Here is an 18,210-nt window from a genome sequence, read left to right as displayed (position 1 = left end):
AAGAGACATTCCTACAGAAAGATTATTCTTTTTCAGGATTTCCAGACTCATTAAAGAAAAACCAAAAGGAATTTTAAATTATTTTAAATATAAGATAATTCTCCCCAAAATAACCTTAAAATGTATTTCTTTCCTTTGCAGTATTAAAGTTTAAACTCAAGAGATTGCAGGTAGTGTTCTTGACTGCCTGCTTTTCTGAATCAGATTTGAAAAGCAGCTCACCTCCCAGGACCATCCCGGCTTGACAGCACTTCCTCAAGCGACACGCTGGACAGTTCTTCCTACGAATTTTATCGACTATGCAGTCATTCCTTCCAGCACATAAATAGTTGTGCTGTCCTGTAGGCAAGAGAAAAACAGAATTAATACCATGTTTTCTAACATTTCTGTGTATAAATGCTCCAAAAATAACAGAGGATTCAAAAAAGTATACTTGACCCATTAAAGGACTCCATTTTATGCTAACTTTTAAATATCAATGTATTACTATTTAAATATAATAATTTATTTGGCCTGTTTAGGAGTGAAACTCTCCAACTGAAAGTTTCAAAATAATTAAGAGATAATATGAAGTAATTAAATTATCATACTATCAACTTTTCATATGTGCATCAAGCATGAGGAGAGATCAATTTATTCCTTTCAAAATTATTTTCATTTTACATTTTTGTTCCTGATTTTAAAGTAATTAAGTGAATTTTGCTTGGATTGATGTAGAGTTTGCAAAATAAAACGGAATGGAGAATTGGGAGCATTAAGTAATGCAAAAAGAACCCCCTAGGTAGAGTAAATTACCTCTGATGGAGAAGCAGTTTGTACTATACTTGCTGAAATACCAACTGAACAGATGCAGCCAAGGTAGACAAAAAGGACAAAAAGAAGGACATTGTAACTTTTTGGTTTAGGTAGGTTAGTTCTTAGTTTCTTGCTTAATTCTGAATGACTCAGTTAGGAATAGCCTGTCATTACTGTGTTAAAATGGAATTTTTAAAATGAAATTAGCTTCCAGCTGAGCAAAAAATGAAATTCAGCTGATGTCCCAACATTCTTTTGGACGCAAGCTTCAATGATACTTCCAAATTTCACTTGAAGAGAATAAAAAATAAGTACTCTTTTATTTAGTATAATATTCATAATTTCTGTGATCAACTTTAATTTTTAATAAGTAAGCCAGGCTAAGGAAGTAGACAAGAAGAAATCAAAGCTAATCTTAACATATCCTTTCAAAATAAGCCCAAGTTTACCCTGTAAGGTTTAACTTTAAAATCCTGCCTGTTTGTGCACATCATCCTCTATTAATTTCTGCATTTTCGGTTTCTTACCAGTACCTAACATGAATGCACGAAAACATTAAAAAAATAATTGATTTAGAGAGCAACAAAATACATCAAAATAGTATGGATAAACTACAGGAAGTAACAATATCATGGATACATCCCCCATGGCATATTGTGGATGTGGACCTCCAAATATAACAGACATTAACATCAACCCTTTTAAATTTTCACTGATTTCTGGGTAAGTACTGCTTTGAGTGAGCCATCTGATGTCACCAGTAGCCAACATGTCTGAGATTATGATTCTACTCAGATGCTGCTATTCAGTTTCTTTATAACTCTATTCTGTCCTTTCTCTGCACGTGGTAAAATGAGCAACTGTTCACCAATAACTTTTCTATACAGAAGACAAACTGAAAATGAATCCTCAGATGAGAGTGCAGGAGAAAGAACATTCTATGCTAACAAAAGAGCTAGTGTGAAACCATGTGAAACAATGTATTTGTTTCTGTGCAAACATTTTTTTAGATAATTAATTTACTTCTTACCCACGTTTTTAAGACTACTTGTGTGGTTTTAGTGAAAGAAACTTGATTGCCTGAAATTCATTTTGATAACATTTTTTTTTCTTTTAGAAAACAACAGCTAAGTAAAACCAGCTGCCTCATGCATGGCCTGGCATTTTAAAAGTATTTTGTAATGCAGTAAATCAGAAGAAATTCTCATTTATGTTCTCCCATTAATTCGAATCCTAGATTCCTCCTTACAGGAGACATTTCCAAAAGTAACCAAATGAATAAAACTCTGTCTTGCTTCTGGCAACAGACCAGGAAGCAAAACACTTATTTTAAACACATCTTCCTTGGGATTATTTGCAGTTTTTCCTTGTCTTGCTCTGCCTTCATTAGCTACAAAAGCATTCCGTCTTTTCAAAGGCAAGAACAGTTTTAAAATAAGCATTTGCTTTGGTCTTCAGGAAGTGAATATTATTTCATTCCTATTTATTTCATAAACTGTATTTATTTATAAATATAATAATGAACAATGACCTAATATTGGTTATGCCTTTACCTAGTTTATTTCTTGCATAAAGTCTCCCTGATACCAGGATAAAAAAAAGAAGCAAGAAAAAGCCAAAAACCTGCCAACCCAACCGTCCCATGAGATTACGGTGATAAAATCTCAGGTGCTTCTTGATTCTTACGGTCAACCACCTCCTTGTCTTCAAGGCTATAAAAAAGCCACAGTTACATCCTGAGATGGAATTACACCTTCATGTGAGTCTTCCACTCTGCTCACCACTATCCAGTCTCTACCCAACACTTCCCATCCCTAACTGTACTCTACTCATTCTCATTCAGATGCAGCTTATTTGGAAAACACATAAGGTTTAATTATTTTGTAGTCTCATCTCTTGTGGATTATTTCAGTCATCTGATTGGATCTCATATCTATAGATAAATCTAAGTAAATGTTCTCATCTGAAACAATTTCTGTCATTCTGAGAAACTGCTATTTGCTTCAAATCAATATTTAAGTAGCAGCAACCATCTGACAGCTTGTGTAAGAAATGGAAAACATGCCAGATATTTGGTTAATTTCAAAATTACGGGACAATATTTAGTTAGATAAAACCATGTGGAATTTTTTCATGGGAAGCTAAAATACGTATTTGAAAATACATTTGCAGTATGTCAGTCTTCAGGATCATCTGCATGTTAACTGATCGGCTTCAATATGTGAGCATTGCAGTTAGTTATATAAAATGCATTCACTAATGAAGTATCCAAAGACCCCTGTCAAGATAAAATTCCTGTTACTGGTAGCTGGTCATTCAGTGTCATTTCTATGACTACTGTCAGTACTAACAGGAAAAAAAAAAGAGAAAAAACAGGATAACAGTCTAGTCACTAGAGCATAGGTCAGAAAGTAAAGACTGATACTTGTGTTTCTTACAAAAACATGAATCTGGCAACTTTCTGGCAACTGCCACTTTCTCAGAAGCCTTCACCCGTGTTATGTTTCCTATACATGTTTACTTTTCACCTCTTTTTGAAAGTGCACACGGTAGCTCTCTCTCATCAATATTTTTCAGCTTGTGACAGAGATTTGTTTTAGAATATGGAGAAAAAACAGAGACAATTCCATCTGTTACTCATATGTTCCAGATTCTTGTAGGATAGAATTTTCTTTAACCTCCATCAAAGTCCTTTTGTGTTAGCAAAGGTGGAATTGCTAATGCAAACAGGCAAATACAATTTTAATTACTGTAATGACTAATGCTATACTGGCAGGCTGATATGAGAAAGTGGTCAAAATGCCAATGATGCACACACACAAACATGATCACAAGTTTTGCTGTCAGTAAAGCTGTACAGACCTTACTCCAGCACTGAGAAATTTTAATCCAAATACTGCAGGAAACTGCACATACAGTGTCTTTAAATTAAAAATAGCAGTATTGAATTAGCTCACTGACATGCTGTAAGTCACTTAAAATCACTCAAATAAACTAATAAGCTGCAGAGGTTCTGCAGATGTGCAAACTATGGAAAACATAAAGCTTTATCCTCACCAGGGGTATCATATGCAAGCAGTTATTTGTGTAAGTGCATCTGTGCTGAATTGATGCCATCCTGCACAGAAGAAAGGCTCTTGTTCACAAACTCTCAGTTCCTCCTCTCTGCAAATAAAAGTACTTTTTCAAATCTATTTTCTCCCTCCCATATGTGATTCTGCCTCCCTGTATCAATCTTAACCAGAAATGCTTTCTTATAAAATCACTGTATCCCCACCACTGGAAGATTGTTCTTTGCAAAACGTATCATAGTGTTTTACTTAGTCTAGTTTAAGATTTCTTTCTATAAACCTGCAGATACCTATCTTTTACATATCTTTGTAAATTATTTTATTACCAAATGCCTCCCAATGTCAACTTTTTGCTTCCTGAGAGCTAGCCTCCAGGTTTTGCTCAATAATTTACTACCAATTTGCTTTACCTCTTACAATATTTTTTCAAAAATAAGTTAAATCAATAGGTTAACAAACAAACAAGTAATTACTCTTTTAACATAATTAAATTTAGAACTTCTTGTGGAAGCTGAAAAGAAACACGGTTTCAAAATAAATTAAATAGAAAACAGCTTCACCTCTATACCTATAATAAACACAATAGTGCAGATGTAGCTTTGGAGTAAAACTTGACTTCTGGAAGCTAAGACAGCATACTAGGGGAAGGATCACTCTGTACCTGCTCTGACAGTCAGCTTTTCCATAACTATGCGAACACTCCAGCCTAGTTCATCATCAGAAACAGTAAACACAGTGAACTTGACCTCTGCTCTGATCTAAATTAACCACTATTCTATTTACACTGCTTCAATGTGCAAAACAGCAAATGTGATTGAGTTTGCCTCTCACTATTTGGGTTTACGAGCTTCAGTCTTGGGAGAACTAGGGATCTATAATAGACAGTTTGTAATACTGAAAATATGCCCTTCGTGTCCCTGTATGCCATTACAAATCACTACAATCTCCAAGATTCCATACACCTCAAATAATGTTTTTTAATGATTAAATACCAATTTCACTTCTGCGATAACATTTTCCCTAAAAAAAAGAAGTCTACTAAAGTGAGACTTAAGACTCTGATCACTTAACAAAAATTCATATACCCCACTGACCTTACCATGCATAATCTTTTCATTAAAAGAAACAAGTAGTTGGCAGGAGACTCGCTTTCAATTAGTCTATTGAAATAAAATTTCCCACCCGTTAAGCAGGTGCCCAAACTACTACTCTGTACTGTATCCTGGTATAAAGACAAATCTGCTTCATAGCAAAGAATTTAGAATTTACAATTCAATAGAGCATAGAGGGGAAAGAGCTGATAGAAGAGTAACTTGTATGTTCCATCCTGGAATCTTGTTCTACTTGAAATAACGTGGCATTCCTTTCTTCATAATAATAGAGTTCAAAGTGAAAGCAATGAAGAATGATTGCACCCCAAGTCATCTGGCAGCCTGGAGATCAGGGCTGCAAGGAGACAAAGGGTGTTTGAGTCCCTTCAGGCACTAGAGATGATGGACCCAGCTCTCACGTCCTGGGTGACAGTCTCACCTGTTCTACGCACTCAGTGATAGGGTCTGTGATTGTAACAGGTACTAGTAATTCCTTCATCTTTGTGAAGCCAGTCTGTCATTCCTTTGCTTTAATTAAATGTGATTTTTAAAAGAGTTGAGGAAAAACATTTTGTTCAAAAAGAAAGTAAAACCATAAAATGTTCATTTCTAAGTCAAACCTAGAATTTTTTTATAGTGCATTTTGCTTTGGTGAACAGATTGAAAAGTAACTCCGCTTGCAACAAACTTTTGGAATTATTCCACTCCACTGTCTACTGCTTTTAAACACGTAATCTTACAGTCCTCTGTCAGGTTTTTTTTTGCTAAGGAGAGCACACAAAATTGGCTTCTTTAGAAAGAAAGCAGCATTTTCAAACTACTATATAATCCTGCACTACTTTCCTTCTCTTCAACAAACCACTTCCAATGTTTGTGAAATCCTTGACTGATTCTTTCCTTCTCTTGATCCTGATCTCAAAATCTTCCTGTCTTTTGCTGCGAATCCTGCAACATCATTGGCTTTTTCCTTCACAAATCGCTTCTTCAGACAGCAACCTGAGCACACGGGTTTTATGATATCTACAAATCAGAACAATTAAATGTAGCTATCCTCTTTTTCATTCATTTCCGGACACAGTTAGAAGTTACAATCCTGTTTTTTTAATCTCTTTAATTTCATTGTCCCATCATTTACCACAAATAAACCAAACCAAAACAAAAAACCCACGCAACCCAAAACCATCACAACACCTACACCAACAAAATGAAGTTAAATTACATCCTGTTTCACAGAAACCATAATGAACTACCAAATCAGGATTACAATTTCATATTCAGTTTGTTTTCCTAAATTGTTTACTACTGCAACATCTTGAAAAACATAAAATCTTTGAGTCTAAATACAGGAACTGAAAACAGTAGAAATTATCCACAGCTAACATCTTTCGGAAGGAGATGCTGGCTCTTACAAGTCAGTATTTCCAGTTCTTTTTATGGCACTGTGTCACAATTTCTCCTCAGTTACCATTTTTAAGTAGTTAATTATATCAGTTGTATAAATATGGAAAATAATGGAAGTGACAACTTTTTGTCAGTAAGGGGTCTCTTTCTTATAAATATAGAACCTAGGACTTGAACACAAAACCTACTTTTAAAGCACTCCTACTATTTCAGAGGTATACATCATTAAAGTACCATTTGTACTTCTTCTGATCCCTGAGTGTTGTATTCTTCCACCAACATAAGAAGCATTATATTTCTATTTCAGTCATCCCATCATTCTGATCTCAGTAAAAGTATTACAGCACATCACCATGATGATATTTTTCATATATATTTTCCTCTTATTCTTTGACTTGTCCTACAACTGAAACAGTGGGACAGAGTCACTCAGTCTAAGAGTAACAAAGGTAAAGAGAAACATTAGTAGCAGAAAAAGGTAATGTGCAAAAAAATCAGATATTGTTGTCTGTTTTTCAAAACACGCAATGGACAACTAACCACTAAAAAAAAAACCTAAGAGGGGATCCATTTTACTAACTAGATTCTGAAGTGTAGACATCCAGTAAAGCAAGTAGCATACACTCCCTTCTTGGGCACAAAATAGGCACTTTAGGGTGCAATTTATCTTGAGCAGTTGTCTAATTTTGATTAACACTTTAAAGTGATTGGTCCATATACGGATGTTCATATCGTAAATATCTACAGCTTGGTGCAACAAGTCTCACATCAAATATTGTCTTTAACAATAAGGGAAGATGGTATCATAACAATTGGACGAGAACAGGCTAACATTCTCATGGACCTCAATGCCTGCATGTAACTCTTTCTGTGTTTTAACTGCAAAAGATTCCAGGTTGTTGAAATGTGCTCAGACATTAACTGATATTAAGCAACAGCCACGTGTGAACATGCAGAGTTGTGACTGTGTATTACCAGGAAACCTCTGCAGTGCAGCCATGTATTACTACGGCTAATGGCAGATTGTCACATATAAATGATCGTTTGTTAGGTCTTTCCATTCCGTAGTTTCTATAGAACCACCTCTTACTAGTACACCATCAGTTCTGTGTAACAGATACACAGCTTAAGGAGACAGACATCGTCAAGCCTAAATCTCAGCTAACAGTCTGATTATAAATACTTAGATACTTATTTTATATACTTATTATATCTATTTTATACATTACAGAAATATATTAGCTACCTTGGGTGATATGGGTCAGATTCATATGACCCAGTGCAGACAGTGTACATCATCACTGGACGCTCCTTTTAAACTCAGTACAGAAAAATACTTACTGTTAGAATTCTGTTATTTTCATCCCAAGTAGGTATCTAAAATAAGTCAGTGAATTACTTCCTAGAAGTTTCTGTTTCTCTCTGTTTACTGGTAAAGTGAACTTAAGATGAGCAGTTTGGGTTACTCATGTTGTGACCAGCTAAAGTTAGAACAAAGGAGCACCAGCAACACTGAGCAGACTGTTGCTGGTGCTCTTTAACACATGCAGTTTTACACTACCTGAAATAGCTTCTATTCCACCTGAAAAGATGTTTAACATTAATACTTGATCCTGCTTCTAAAATATTACATAAAGTTAAGCCAAGAATTTTAGCAATTCACACTTTTGCAGCTGATTATGTTCCAAGCCATGTCTATCAGGAAACCAGTAGTAACACACAATGAGAGAAGTAGGAAGCCCAGCATTAGCGCAACAGCCAAAGTACCAGAACAAAAGCAATCTTAGCTCACTCAGTCATTGTGCCTAATACAAATCAATTCATCCAATCAACGTTTGTCAAGTGGCTGAATAACAAATATTTTTGAAGTCAGAAGTACAATGAATATATACAATTATTTATCAGTGCAGATTTTCCTTCTTTCCCTTTTCATGATGCAAATTCTTTGTTCTGACAAAAGTAACATTTCCCACTTGAATTTTAGGACCCTCGATGAAATAACTTTATATATTTGAATTTGGAAATGCACTTAGTTTCCTGTACATTAGCACATTTTGGTCATGTGTAAAATAAAAGAGCTTTAATAATATTAACTCTGATATATTAAGTGAAAAGTATTTTTGTCTCTCAATTTGCCGTGTGTCTGCTTTGTGCGTTTGTACGTTTGAATGATTGTATGTTTTCTACTTCATGAAACTTTCATGACTATCAAGTTTACAATACACACTGTACCAAACTCTGATCCCAACATCCAGCCTGGAAAATTGGATTAAAAATTGGAAACGCCTGCAGAGTTAGGATAAAAAGGAACATTTTACATCTGCCTCATCAATTTCACAGACAAAAGGGTCTCTATAGTATTGTATTTCACTATGTTTTCCAAGAGGATTTTCTATTAGTAGCTGGTATTTTTTTTTAAGATTCTGGCATGCTGTCCCATTTTACATTTTTAAGCTATATAAAAGTACTGTTTAGTCTAGCAATTTTCCTTATGCATAGTATGTCAGTATTTACAGAGTGAATCACCCTGTCATCACAAAACTGTCTATACATAACACAAGTCAGATAAACTTTATCAGAAAGTTCAGCTGAAGCGACAGTCAGCATTCGTACTGTGTAGATACAGCTTATCTTTAATTCCTCCACCTTCCTCCATATACAGAGTGAAACCTCATGTGGAAACGCTACTTTCTGTCAGGAAGTGTTCACCAAATTCAGGTCTCAGAGAGAAGAGAAGTTCACACTACTACATATGGTTGGGCTTATTCCCTTATGCTATTATCTGCACAGCTTGAAGCACATATCAAAACTAGACAAATCTGCTATACAATCACTTGATCAATTTTGTAATAGGGCACCAGGTGTTTAAACAAACCAAGAGTTAGTTTCTGACCCATCTGCTGTAATACCATGTATTCATGTTGGTCCCCAATTCTTCAAGTTTGGGAAACTAATCTTCATCAGATCTCAATATTATAAACAAAGTGCAAAGGAAAGAAAATGTTTTATATAAATACAGAACAAAAATGAGAAGTGGGACTTCATACAGAAAACACAGCACTTTAATTTTTTTCATGATCTAGGTTATATTCATTTTTCATCAGTAAAACTAGTGAAAAGGAGACACTTTCAACTAGAAGGCAACACTGCAGGTCACCAAGAAACCATGTGTTAGCACAAGTGTAACTCCAGAATTCCAAACTCTACATGGGGAATTCCCGTTCAGGACAGAAATTTTACTACGTTACACAAGCATTTTGATCACAGTTGCCCTGCATGGTTTTACGTGAAGATATTTTTCTAACACTTTATTAATGACCACTTGACAATTTACTGCTAAAACATTAAGAGTTCATGTCTTAATCTTCATTCTCCTAAAGCACTGTTAGACATATCATAACCTAGTTTTGTTACCATGAACAAGATATATTGGTAGCACTTAAATAATGCCTGATCATCAACTGCAAATTACTTTGCAAATATAGTAATTCTGCATATTTGAAAACATTTTAAATACTATTTCTGAATTTTTTTGATTGCCAACTCTAAAGTGCTCGTCACTCTCAGGTCACTGACAGGAATGGCACTACCCCATCAGCACACTGAATCCAATTTTGTTTTTTCGAACTTCTTAACCAAATATAAATAACAGTAATTTTTGTTGCTTTCATTATACCCAAATGAGATCTTTAAAGCACTTTTTTAAAGCCTTTTGATTTGTTTGTACATTAAGTGAATCAACAGACTGGTACATCAGCTCTTTGTAAGGGACCAACAGAAAATGTACAATAAATGCAAATAAATGTTTCCTAAAAAATGGTATCTTTTTCCCTTTTCTCCTCCCCACTTCCAGCACTGATTTTTTTTCCTATCTGCTATACTAGTTTCCCCCCCAAAAAAAGGATTTTCATTTTTATTTAACCTACTTCAAGAGTAGGTTCAAGTAAAACATGTTTGTTGTATTGACACCATCCCTTGCATATATAGGCACGTATGCAGAGCCAAGAACGCAAAAGACAGAAAATATCTACCAAATCATATATGTTTAAGAATTTATTGCCAACAAACATTCTAAAATAATTCAATTCTAAATTCTAAAACACTTCCATCTTAGTGATCCTTACACAATTTTAGCCCACTGCTAAGCCGTGTATCTACTATCTATAGTCAAATGCATGATTAAATCATACTTAGCATAGACACATTTCTAGGTTCACCCACATAGTTTCAAACGATTGTTCAGCCTGAGTATTTTAAATAGACTCTGATATTATTTCAAAAAGATCAGAGATGGGAAATTGAGTTTTATGGATAACATAATGGCCCATTTTATCCCCAAGGAAGGATTTAACTAATGCAGCATTTTCCACACGTTAGAGGAGCGTAAAATAAATGGCGTACAAATAGGACGATTTCTGTGAAAAAAAAATACATAGGCTATTAAATTTGAAACAGCCAATATATATGAGATTACAGAGATAGTTAAAATAGAAAATAGACATTTATCTATGTACTTGGAATCTTCACAACATATGAAAAAGATCCCAAAATACAGAAAATCCAAGAAGTAGCAAAAGGCATCTATTTCAAATCATTTTCATTTCTGATAGTGATCAGTACTTTATGGCAAGTATATGAAAAGTAAAGTTTTGGTCATGATTTTGCACTCACAAAGTTTAACTTCTTATTGCATGAATTATTATTAAAAAAACCCCACATGTCTGTAGTAGTACCAAACATTTAAAAATTTAAATAATGCATTCCCACTCAAAGAAACCATGGGCAGGAGGACATTTAACATAGGAAAAACGTTTCAAGTTCATATAATTGCTACAGTGAATATTTAAACACTATTTTCTATTGCATTTACAATAAAAATATTCTGTTTCTTCTTACAGAAGAGTAATTTGTCACTTTTATTTCTGATAAGAAATAAACAAAAGAGTACTTTAAATGAAATAAACTATCTACCCATAAATGGGATTACTTCAATGCTAGTTATTATATCCTGTGCTTCCATTAAAAAAAAAGAAGTTAATGTCCTTAAGGAACTCTGTAGATTTGCACTTTCTCTACAAAAACAGGTAACTGTATTTGTTCATCTTACTCATGCCCATGCTGCTCATACCTGTTATTCCTTCCCATAAGACTAAAAAACCTGTATTTTTAGTTAGTATAGTCAGGTAGTCTGAAGTAGTTGTCCATTCTTTGAATATTGTAACCAAAAAACCCAAACATACTTCCTCACCATAGTCTCAGCCTTCGGAAACATTTAAAAATTGAGAGTATGAGGTTGCTACTTAAAATATAAGCATTTTGTTTGTGTAACTGTGCTGATCGCTTATTTCTCTGAATATCTATAGTCTTAATCTGGTAAGATTCTTCAAGTACAGACTTTGATTAAATAATCAGCGAAAATAACCTTAAGATATTGCTTCTACTAATTTACATGCCTTCTTCATATTTACCATTAAAATATTCATGCTGAAGAGTAAGAAGATGTTTTTGAGCAGGTTCACCTACTGCACAAACACAACATGATACTCGTTTAGGAAAGAGATTAAATTTAAAAGTGACAGAATCAAATAAAAATTAAAATATTAATATATAGATGAAAAGTGAATAATAAATCTTATTTTAAATAACGGCACTCATAAATTACTTTCTACTCTGCGTGTTTCTAGTGGCTCTCTGATGATTCCCATTAAATACACTAGAGAAAATGCAGCACTAGCTCCAAAGTCCATCTAGCCCACCTAGTCTGGTGTTATCACTTTGCTAGTATCTAGTAGTTTAAAGGAAGAACATGCACATATGCTTAAGGTAGAAAGTAACAGCACACTAAAACAAAAATTCTAACTACGTTATTTTGCTAAGCTTTTAGTTTTCTAATATTCTCCTTTTCATTTGAAGAGCAATAAACCCTACAAAAGTTGAATAAATTATGTATCACAGCAAGAAAATACATTATGCAATTTTATTATTTTAAGGAATCCTATACATTGTAAAAATGTTTTTTAAGCCTACGGAGCAGAAATTGGAACATCCTAGTTTTGACAGGATCAGATAAAAATCAAAAAAGGAGACAAAGCATAAAATGTAGAAGTATTTGTTTTACTGCTTCCTCAGTTGAACTACATAAAGCAATCTGCTCTTATATTCAAATTCAAAACTTCAGTGGACAAGCATATCATATAATCAAAAAATTAAAAAATAAACATAGGTATTCCTACTGTTTTTTTTAAACCTGCAGCTTGACTTTGCAATTTAATGTCTATTTGGAACAAAACTCAAACCCATTTATTATTATTATGACTTCAAATAGTTCAGTGAAACCTGAAATATTTCCATAAATCTCAGGAAGCCAAATTCTGCATCTTGCAAGTAAGAAAAATTCCACTAATTCAAAAACAGAATGAAGCCAAAATAAATTGTTATCTGTTAATCATAGTTCATATATGCAAAATTTTCCTTCAAATAGTATTTACAGTTTTTAAAACAAATTGTGTAATACACAAGATTTTTATAAAGCTGCCTACTTGGAAAGAGTAACTGATAAACAGTAAATAATAAATAGCGAGTAATGAAAGTAAAACAAGTAATACTAGCAAAATCAATTCATTGATAATTTAGTTGGTATTCACTGTAATATTTAAACAAAGTTACCAAAACAAAAAACATTGCTAGTCAAAACATTTTTAAACATCAGTAATAACCAAAAGGTATGTCCTTAGCAGTGGCCTACAGAGGTACATTTGAAATAATTAGGAACAATGGCATCATATTGTACCTTCCATTGCCCTTTTAAAGAAGACTTTACAGCTTCCACAGGTAAGTACTCCATAGTGGCAACCAGAAGCCTCATCACCACAGATGAGACAAATCTTCTGGGGTAGCGATTCAAAACTGTACTGAGAACTCTGGCTGGTTTCTGTATCTGGCCTTCAAAAGAGAAAGAATTGAGAGAAATGAAATATCCAGTTTTGCGACAGTTAACTACTTACCTGTATTAATAAGTTTTATACTCAAAACTTCATTTTTAAATTTGTAATCAAGCTACCAAAGGACAAGAACAAAACAAAGTACATCTGCCTTTCTGCTTAAAGGTTTATCTCTACTAGGCTAAAAGGCACATTTGCAACATCGGCCTAGTCATTAAATAGAAAAGTTGTGGACAAAAATCACAGTATTATTTTAATCCGTTTTAGCTAAAAAAAGGTACAATCTAGAAACTGTGTTAAAATGTTAATCTTCCTCAGATCAACAGCTCTTGTGAGTAAAGCCATACTGACTGACGCTCTTTTTTCCTGTACATAGAATGGCATGGAGACAGAATCAAATGGAAGTCGACTGAATCTCAATTATCCCTTTCACATGGGAAACAACTAAATTTCATCTCAGCTACAAAAATCTTTAATATCTGTTGCTTCCCATTCAGCTGTAGCATTCTCATCGATAACTATGATGGGCATATCGAGAAAAGGGGATGTGCTTGCAAATTTCTCTCCAAGAAAAGAAAGACTAAAATACTTAATCATTATGTTTCCAAAAATCACGGATTTCCGCTGAAACTGTAGCATTGCAGATACATTTTCATACATTTCTAGGTAATACACAACATGGTGGCATCGTAGTAAGCCACTTCGTTCTAACAAATCACTATACATGTGTTTCAGTTTTCTTTTTTGTGTGAAATTAACAGAGGGGTTGATTCCAAGTCGGGGATAATATTTTAGAGAATATTTGTCTATTTATGAATATTGTCTCGCTGAGGGTGAGCACAGCCTGCAGAACACTCTGCTCCCCTCTCTGGGGACGGTCACCTGCTGGGACACCAGAGGCACTGAGCCCCCGGCACACCTGGGGGTGCCGCTGCACCGTGAAGTTGTGCTGGTGTCACACACACCCCGGCGTGCACCAGCAACACAGAAAATGGAAACGCGGCTGCAGTTACTGCCTAAAAACTCAGACGGGGCTCCCGTCCTTCCCTCGGCACCACCCAACAGACCCCGCAGAGCCAGCCTCTCACTCCGCGGTCGGTCCTGAGGAGCAAGCGCGGATCTCCCCCCAGCTGCGCGACCCCTCGGCCCGTCCCCTCAGCGAGGGCGCCCCCGCGCAGGGTCCCGCCGCCCGCGCCCTCCGCTTACCGCACATATCCGAGGTAGGGCTGGCACAGCGGGGGCAGCCCCTCCTTCAGCACCGCCGCCGGGAAGCCCAGGGGCTGGTGCCCGTTGAGACCCAGGGGCGGGTAGAGGCCCGGCGGCGCGGCCGAGGTGGACGGCAGGCTGTCGGGCGGCGCCGCCGCCGCTGCCGGCCCGTAGGCCCCGGCCAGGAGGGTGGGCTCGGTCTTGTAGAGGACGCACTCCAGCGAGGGCTCCGGCCCGGCCCGCGGGGGCTGCGGGTACTCGGCGCAGCCCGGCGCGGCGGCGGCCCTGCCGCCCGGGTAAGGGGTGGGGAGGCCGAGACCCTCCTCCTTGATCTTCAGGGCGGGCTGGAAGTCGCCGTAGGCGAAGTGCCCGTCCTTGGGCTCCGCGGGCGGGAAGGCGAAGCCCGGCAGGTCCGGCGGCGAGGAGCGCGGCCCCGCGGCGCCGCCGCCGCCCTCGAGCTCGGCCACGTCCAGCAGCTGCCGCGTGCGCGACGCCAGGTACGCGGAGTTGAGCGGCAGCAGCGGCACGTGCAGGCACTCCTGGCCCTTGGGCGCCGCGGCGGGGCCCTCGGCGCTGCCCGCCGCCTCCGTCGGTTTAGCCGCGGCGGGCAGGGCGTCGCCGGCCGGCCAGAGCGGGGCGGGCCGCGGCGCGGGGTGCGAGGGCTCGAGCGCTGCCGGGACGGCTTCGCTCGCCTTGTGCAAGGGACCGCGGTTCATCCCGGCGTCGGGCGCCTCCGTCCCGAAGAAGGACCAGGGCGCCGCGGGCACGGCGGAGCCGGCATGAACCACGGGCGCCAGGAAGGTGTCCAGGACTCTGTCCAGGGAGTCCTTGTCCGAGAGGGAGCCGCTCCCCGGCCGGTACGAGAGAGAATCCCGGTCGTCCTCCTCGCCCGGCTCCTGCCGCGGCTCTTCCTCCTCCTCCTCGTCTTCCTCCTCCTCGTCGCTGCTCTTGGGGTAGAGCAGCCGGTCCAGGGAGGCTTCGATGGTCTCCGCTTCCCTGCGGAAAGGGTCTCGGTCGGGCTGGCCCTGCAGCAGGACCGGCCCGTCTCTGGCAGGCGGAGGCGCTCTGGCCTCCTTGGCCTTCACCTCGGTCATGCTGGCCCGGGACAGCGCTGGGCACCGGTGACTCTCCGGCCCGGGGGGCGGCCGCCCTGGGTGCAGGCGGCCGGGCGGCTCCTCACATCCCGGACGTGCCCGCTGAGGCGGCGGCGCAGGTCCCGCTCACATGGCACTGCCTTCGGGGGGGCGGCTCAGCCCCGGCCCCCGCCGCCGGGATGGGAGCGAAACGGGGCCGGGGGCTACGAAGCCCGGAGGGGAGAAACGATCGGAGCGTGCGGGAGAGCCGGGTCCCCGCCAGGCTCCAGCGGCGCCGTGCGGGCTGCCGCTCGCTGCCCCCGGTTCCGCGCTCCGCTTTTCCCTCTGCTACGCCCCGCCGTCCCCGCTCGGCCGCCGGCTCCACGCCCCCTGCCCGCCCCTCCGCGCCGCCAGCCGTGTCCTCACCGAGGGGCTGCGCTGCCCCTGCGGGTCACCGCCTCGCCCCTCCCGCCCCCCGCTCTCCGCCTGCCAACGCGGCCGTCCCCGCCGCCGCTCCGCTCTGCCTCCGCGGGGCAGCCGCTGCGGGCACCGCGGCTCCCCAGCACCCTTTCCAGCGGCTCCTCCTCCGCTCCGCCTGTCCCGGCACGTCCCTCCCACCCCTCAACCCTCGCTTCTGTCTCCCCGTGCCTCAGGTCTGCGCTTTCCGACCTCCCCCCGCCGCCTGGCTTTCTCCTTTGCTTTCTCATCTCTTGCCCCTCATCTCTTCTGCAGGTGCCCCGTCTTCACGCTTCACCTGAGAAGTGCCGCTCTGGACTGTGCGCAGGCTACAAGCAGGTTGAGTAGGTCGGTGTTTTGGAAGGCAGAGAGAAGACAAGCTTCACTCATTCGCAGTGACTACAGTATAATCTTACTTTTGTGTGTTTTCCACTGTCCCCTTCAGACATTTGCTGTAATTTTCAGGATTTAGCTCTGGCCCAGTGCCTCTCCTGATATAACATCCATTTTTCCAGTAGCAAACCAAGGCGTTGTAAAGTGCCTCAAAGTATCCTCTACGTGAAGAAAGCACAACATTTTTTCTACATGTTTGGAAGACAGGGCATTCTTTGCTTCTAATACTTTCCTTTAATTACTTTGTCAGGATGAATGAGAGCACATTTAAAATGGACCTGGTTTACAGAGGCTGGCTGATTAACCTGCATTAGCAAGTTACAATCCAGCCCAAGTTAGTTCTGACCAAGAAGCTGTCACCAAATAATTGCTGCTTGGCATTTTATATAAAATCCTGACTTCTTGGCAGAGCCCATTTAGCTCAATAAAACAATTACTAATTGAAAAACAACCAAACCCTTAATATAATTTGCATCATATAGCAGTCTCAGAAAATAAACTTGTGCTGGAAGTTAGAAAGAATAAATTAGTGTAGTAGTCCTAATGACTTTGAGTAGTATCAGTGTGTTTTTGATCTATAGATAAATGTGTACTGTTACATGCTTGTTTATGCTCTGCAAGTATAACAGGCTTTTCAGAAAAGACTTTTTTTTCAAAAACTCTGATAATGAAATAGTTGCTTTTGCTATTTTGCTTTGAAAATATTTTCAGACTGAAAAAGGCAGCTTCTTGGGAAAAAAAACAAAAACAAAAACAAAAAAAAAAAAACCAACAAAACCAGAATGTTTTGAAATTATTTTAGTGTTCTGAAAGCTAACATCAGAAATCATACAGGACAAGTTTATAGAAGCAGTGGCTTCAAACAAACCTTGTCCAATGTGTATATTCTACGTTGTTCTTGGCAAAATAATACTGGCTAGTAGACTACTTTGGGAGTATACATTTTATTCTTTTAAGAAGTAAGGATTTAAAATTTATTTTTTAGAAAAGAAGTATACCATTGTGGTAATAGCTAACATTTTAACATTTAGATGTCATGTAGGCACCTGTATATACATTTAGGAGGTTCAACAGAGTGATAAACACCAAAGTATGTTTGTTATGCGTAGGAATATTTCCTGAGCAGTGTCTCACACTGTTGATATTGCAGAGGAAAGAAGCGTTTGACCAGCCAAGCAGCAAGAATCAAAGATGTTTTCATAAAACCTATCAGTGGAACTGATGTTAAAAGAGCACTCTCAAAAGGCTGTTCAGGTCTGTTATGTCATGACATTAAAACAAATAATTTGAAGTGCTTCCATGGCTACTGAGCTTCTGTTTTTCAAGCTTCTGTATTTCTCCCTTCTCCCAAGCCTTCCTTTTCCCAGAAGGGACAGAAGTGCGTCTCTAACACTGTTCATCTCCATGCTCATTTATTTTTTTCTGTGATATTTTCATGCTTACTCAGCTAGTTGTCATGCCTGCTTGTTGCCACCGCCTTGCTTTCTCATTTCCACTTCCCCAAATGATCGGAGCATTCATGGCCTGCATCTTTACAGAAATGTGCTCCAAAGACTTGTTTCTATACAGTGACTTGTTCCTCTTTCAGCTTCAAGACTAGGAAAGGTGAAGAGCCACAAATAGTAGGACGAGGAGGTCCTGAAAGGGAAGGAGCCCCAAATAGTTTCCACAGGACCAACTCACAGCTGCTGCTGACTTTACTGATAAAATTCTATACTAGAAAGACCATTTGACTGTAAATACCTGTAAATTCACTGAGTATATAAGTGTTTACTACTTGCAT

General features: G+C 39.2%; 1 protein-coding gene across 1 annotated transcript in view; it reads right to left on the bottom strand.

The window, feature by feature from the left end:
- Positions 1-15,599, bottom strand: part of PGR (progesterone receptor) — a gene marked incomplete at its 5' end in the record, with an annotated part of 35,740 nt that extends 20,141 nt beyond the window's left edge. Inside the window, 3 exons of the mRNA XM_080364062.1 lie at positions 223-339; positions 13,149-13,300; positions 14,506-15,599. Coding sequence (XP_080220188.1) covers positions 223-339; positions 13,149-13,300; positions 14,506-15,599 — 1,363 coding nt within the window. The remainder of the gene's footprint in view (positions 1-222; positions 340-13,148; positions 13,301-14,505) is intronic.
- Positions 15,600-18,210: the final 2,611 nt, after the last annotated feature.

The sequence above is a fragment of the Nesoenas mayeri genome, assembly GCF_963082525.1.
Source record: "Nesoenas mayeri genome assembly, chromosome: 1".
NCBI lineage: Eukaryota > Metazoa > Chordata > Aves > Columbiformes > Columbidae > Nesoenas > Nesoenas mayeri.
The sequence above is the reverse complement of the archived record's forward strand: the minus strand, read 5'-3'. Positions and strand labels throughout refer to the sequence as shown.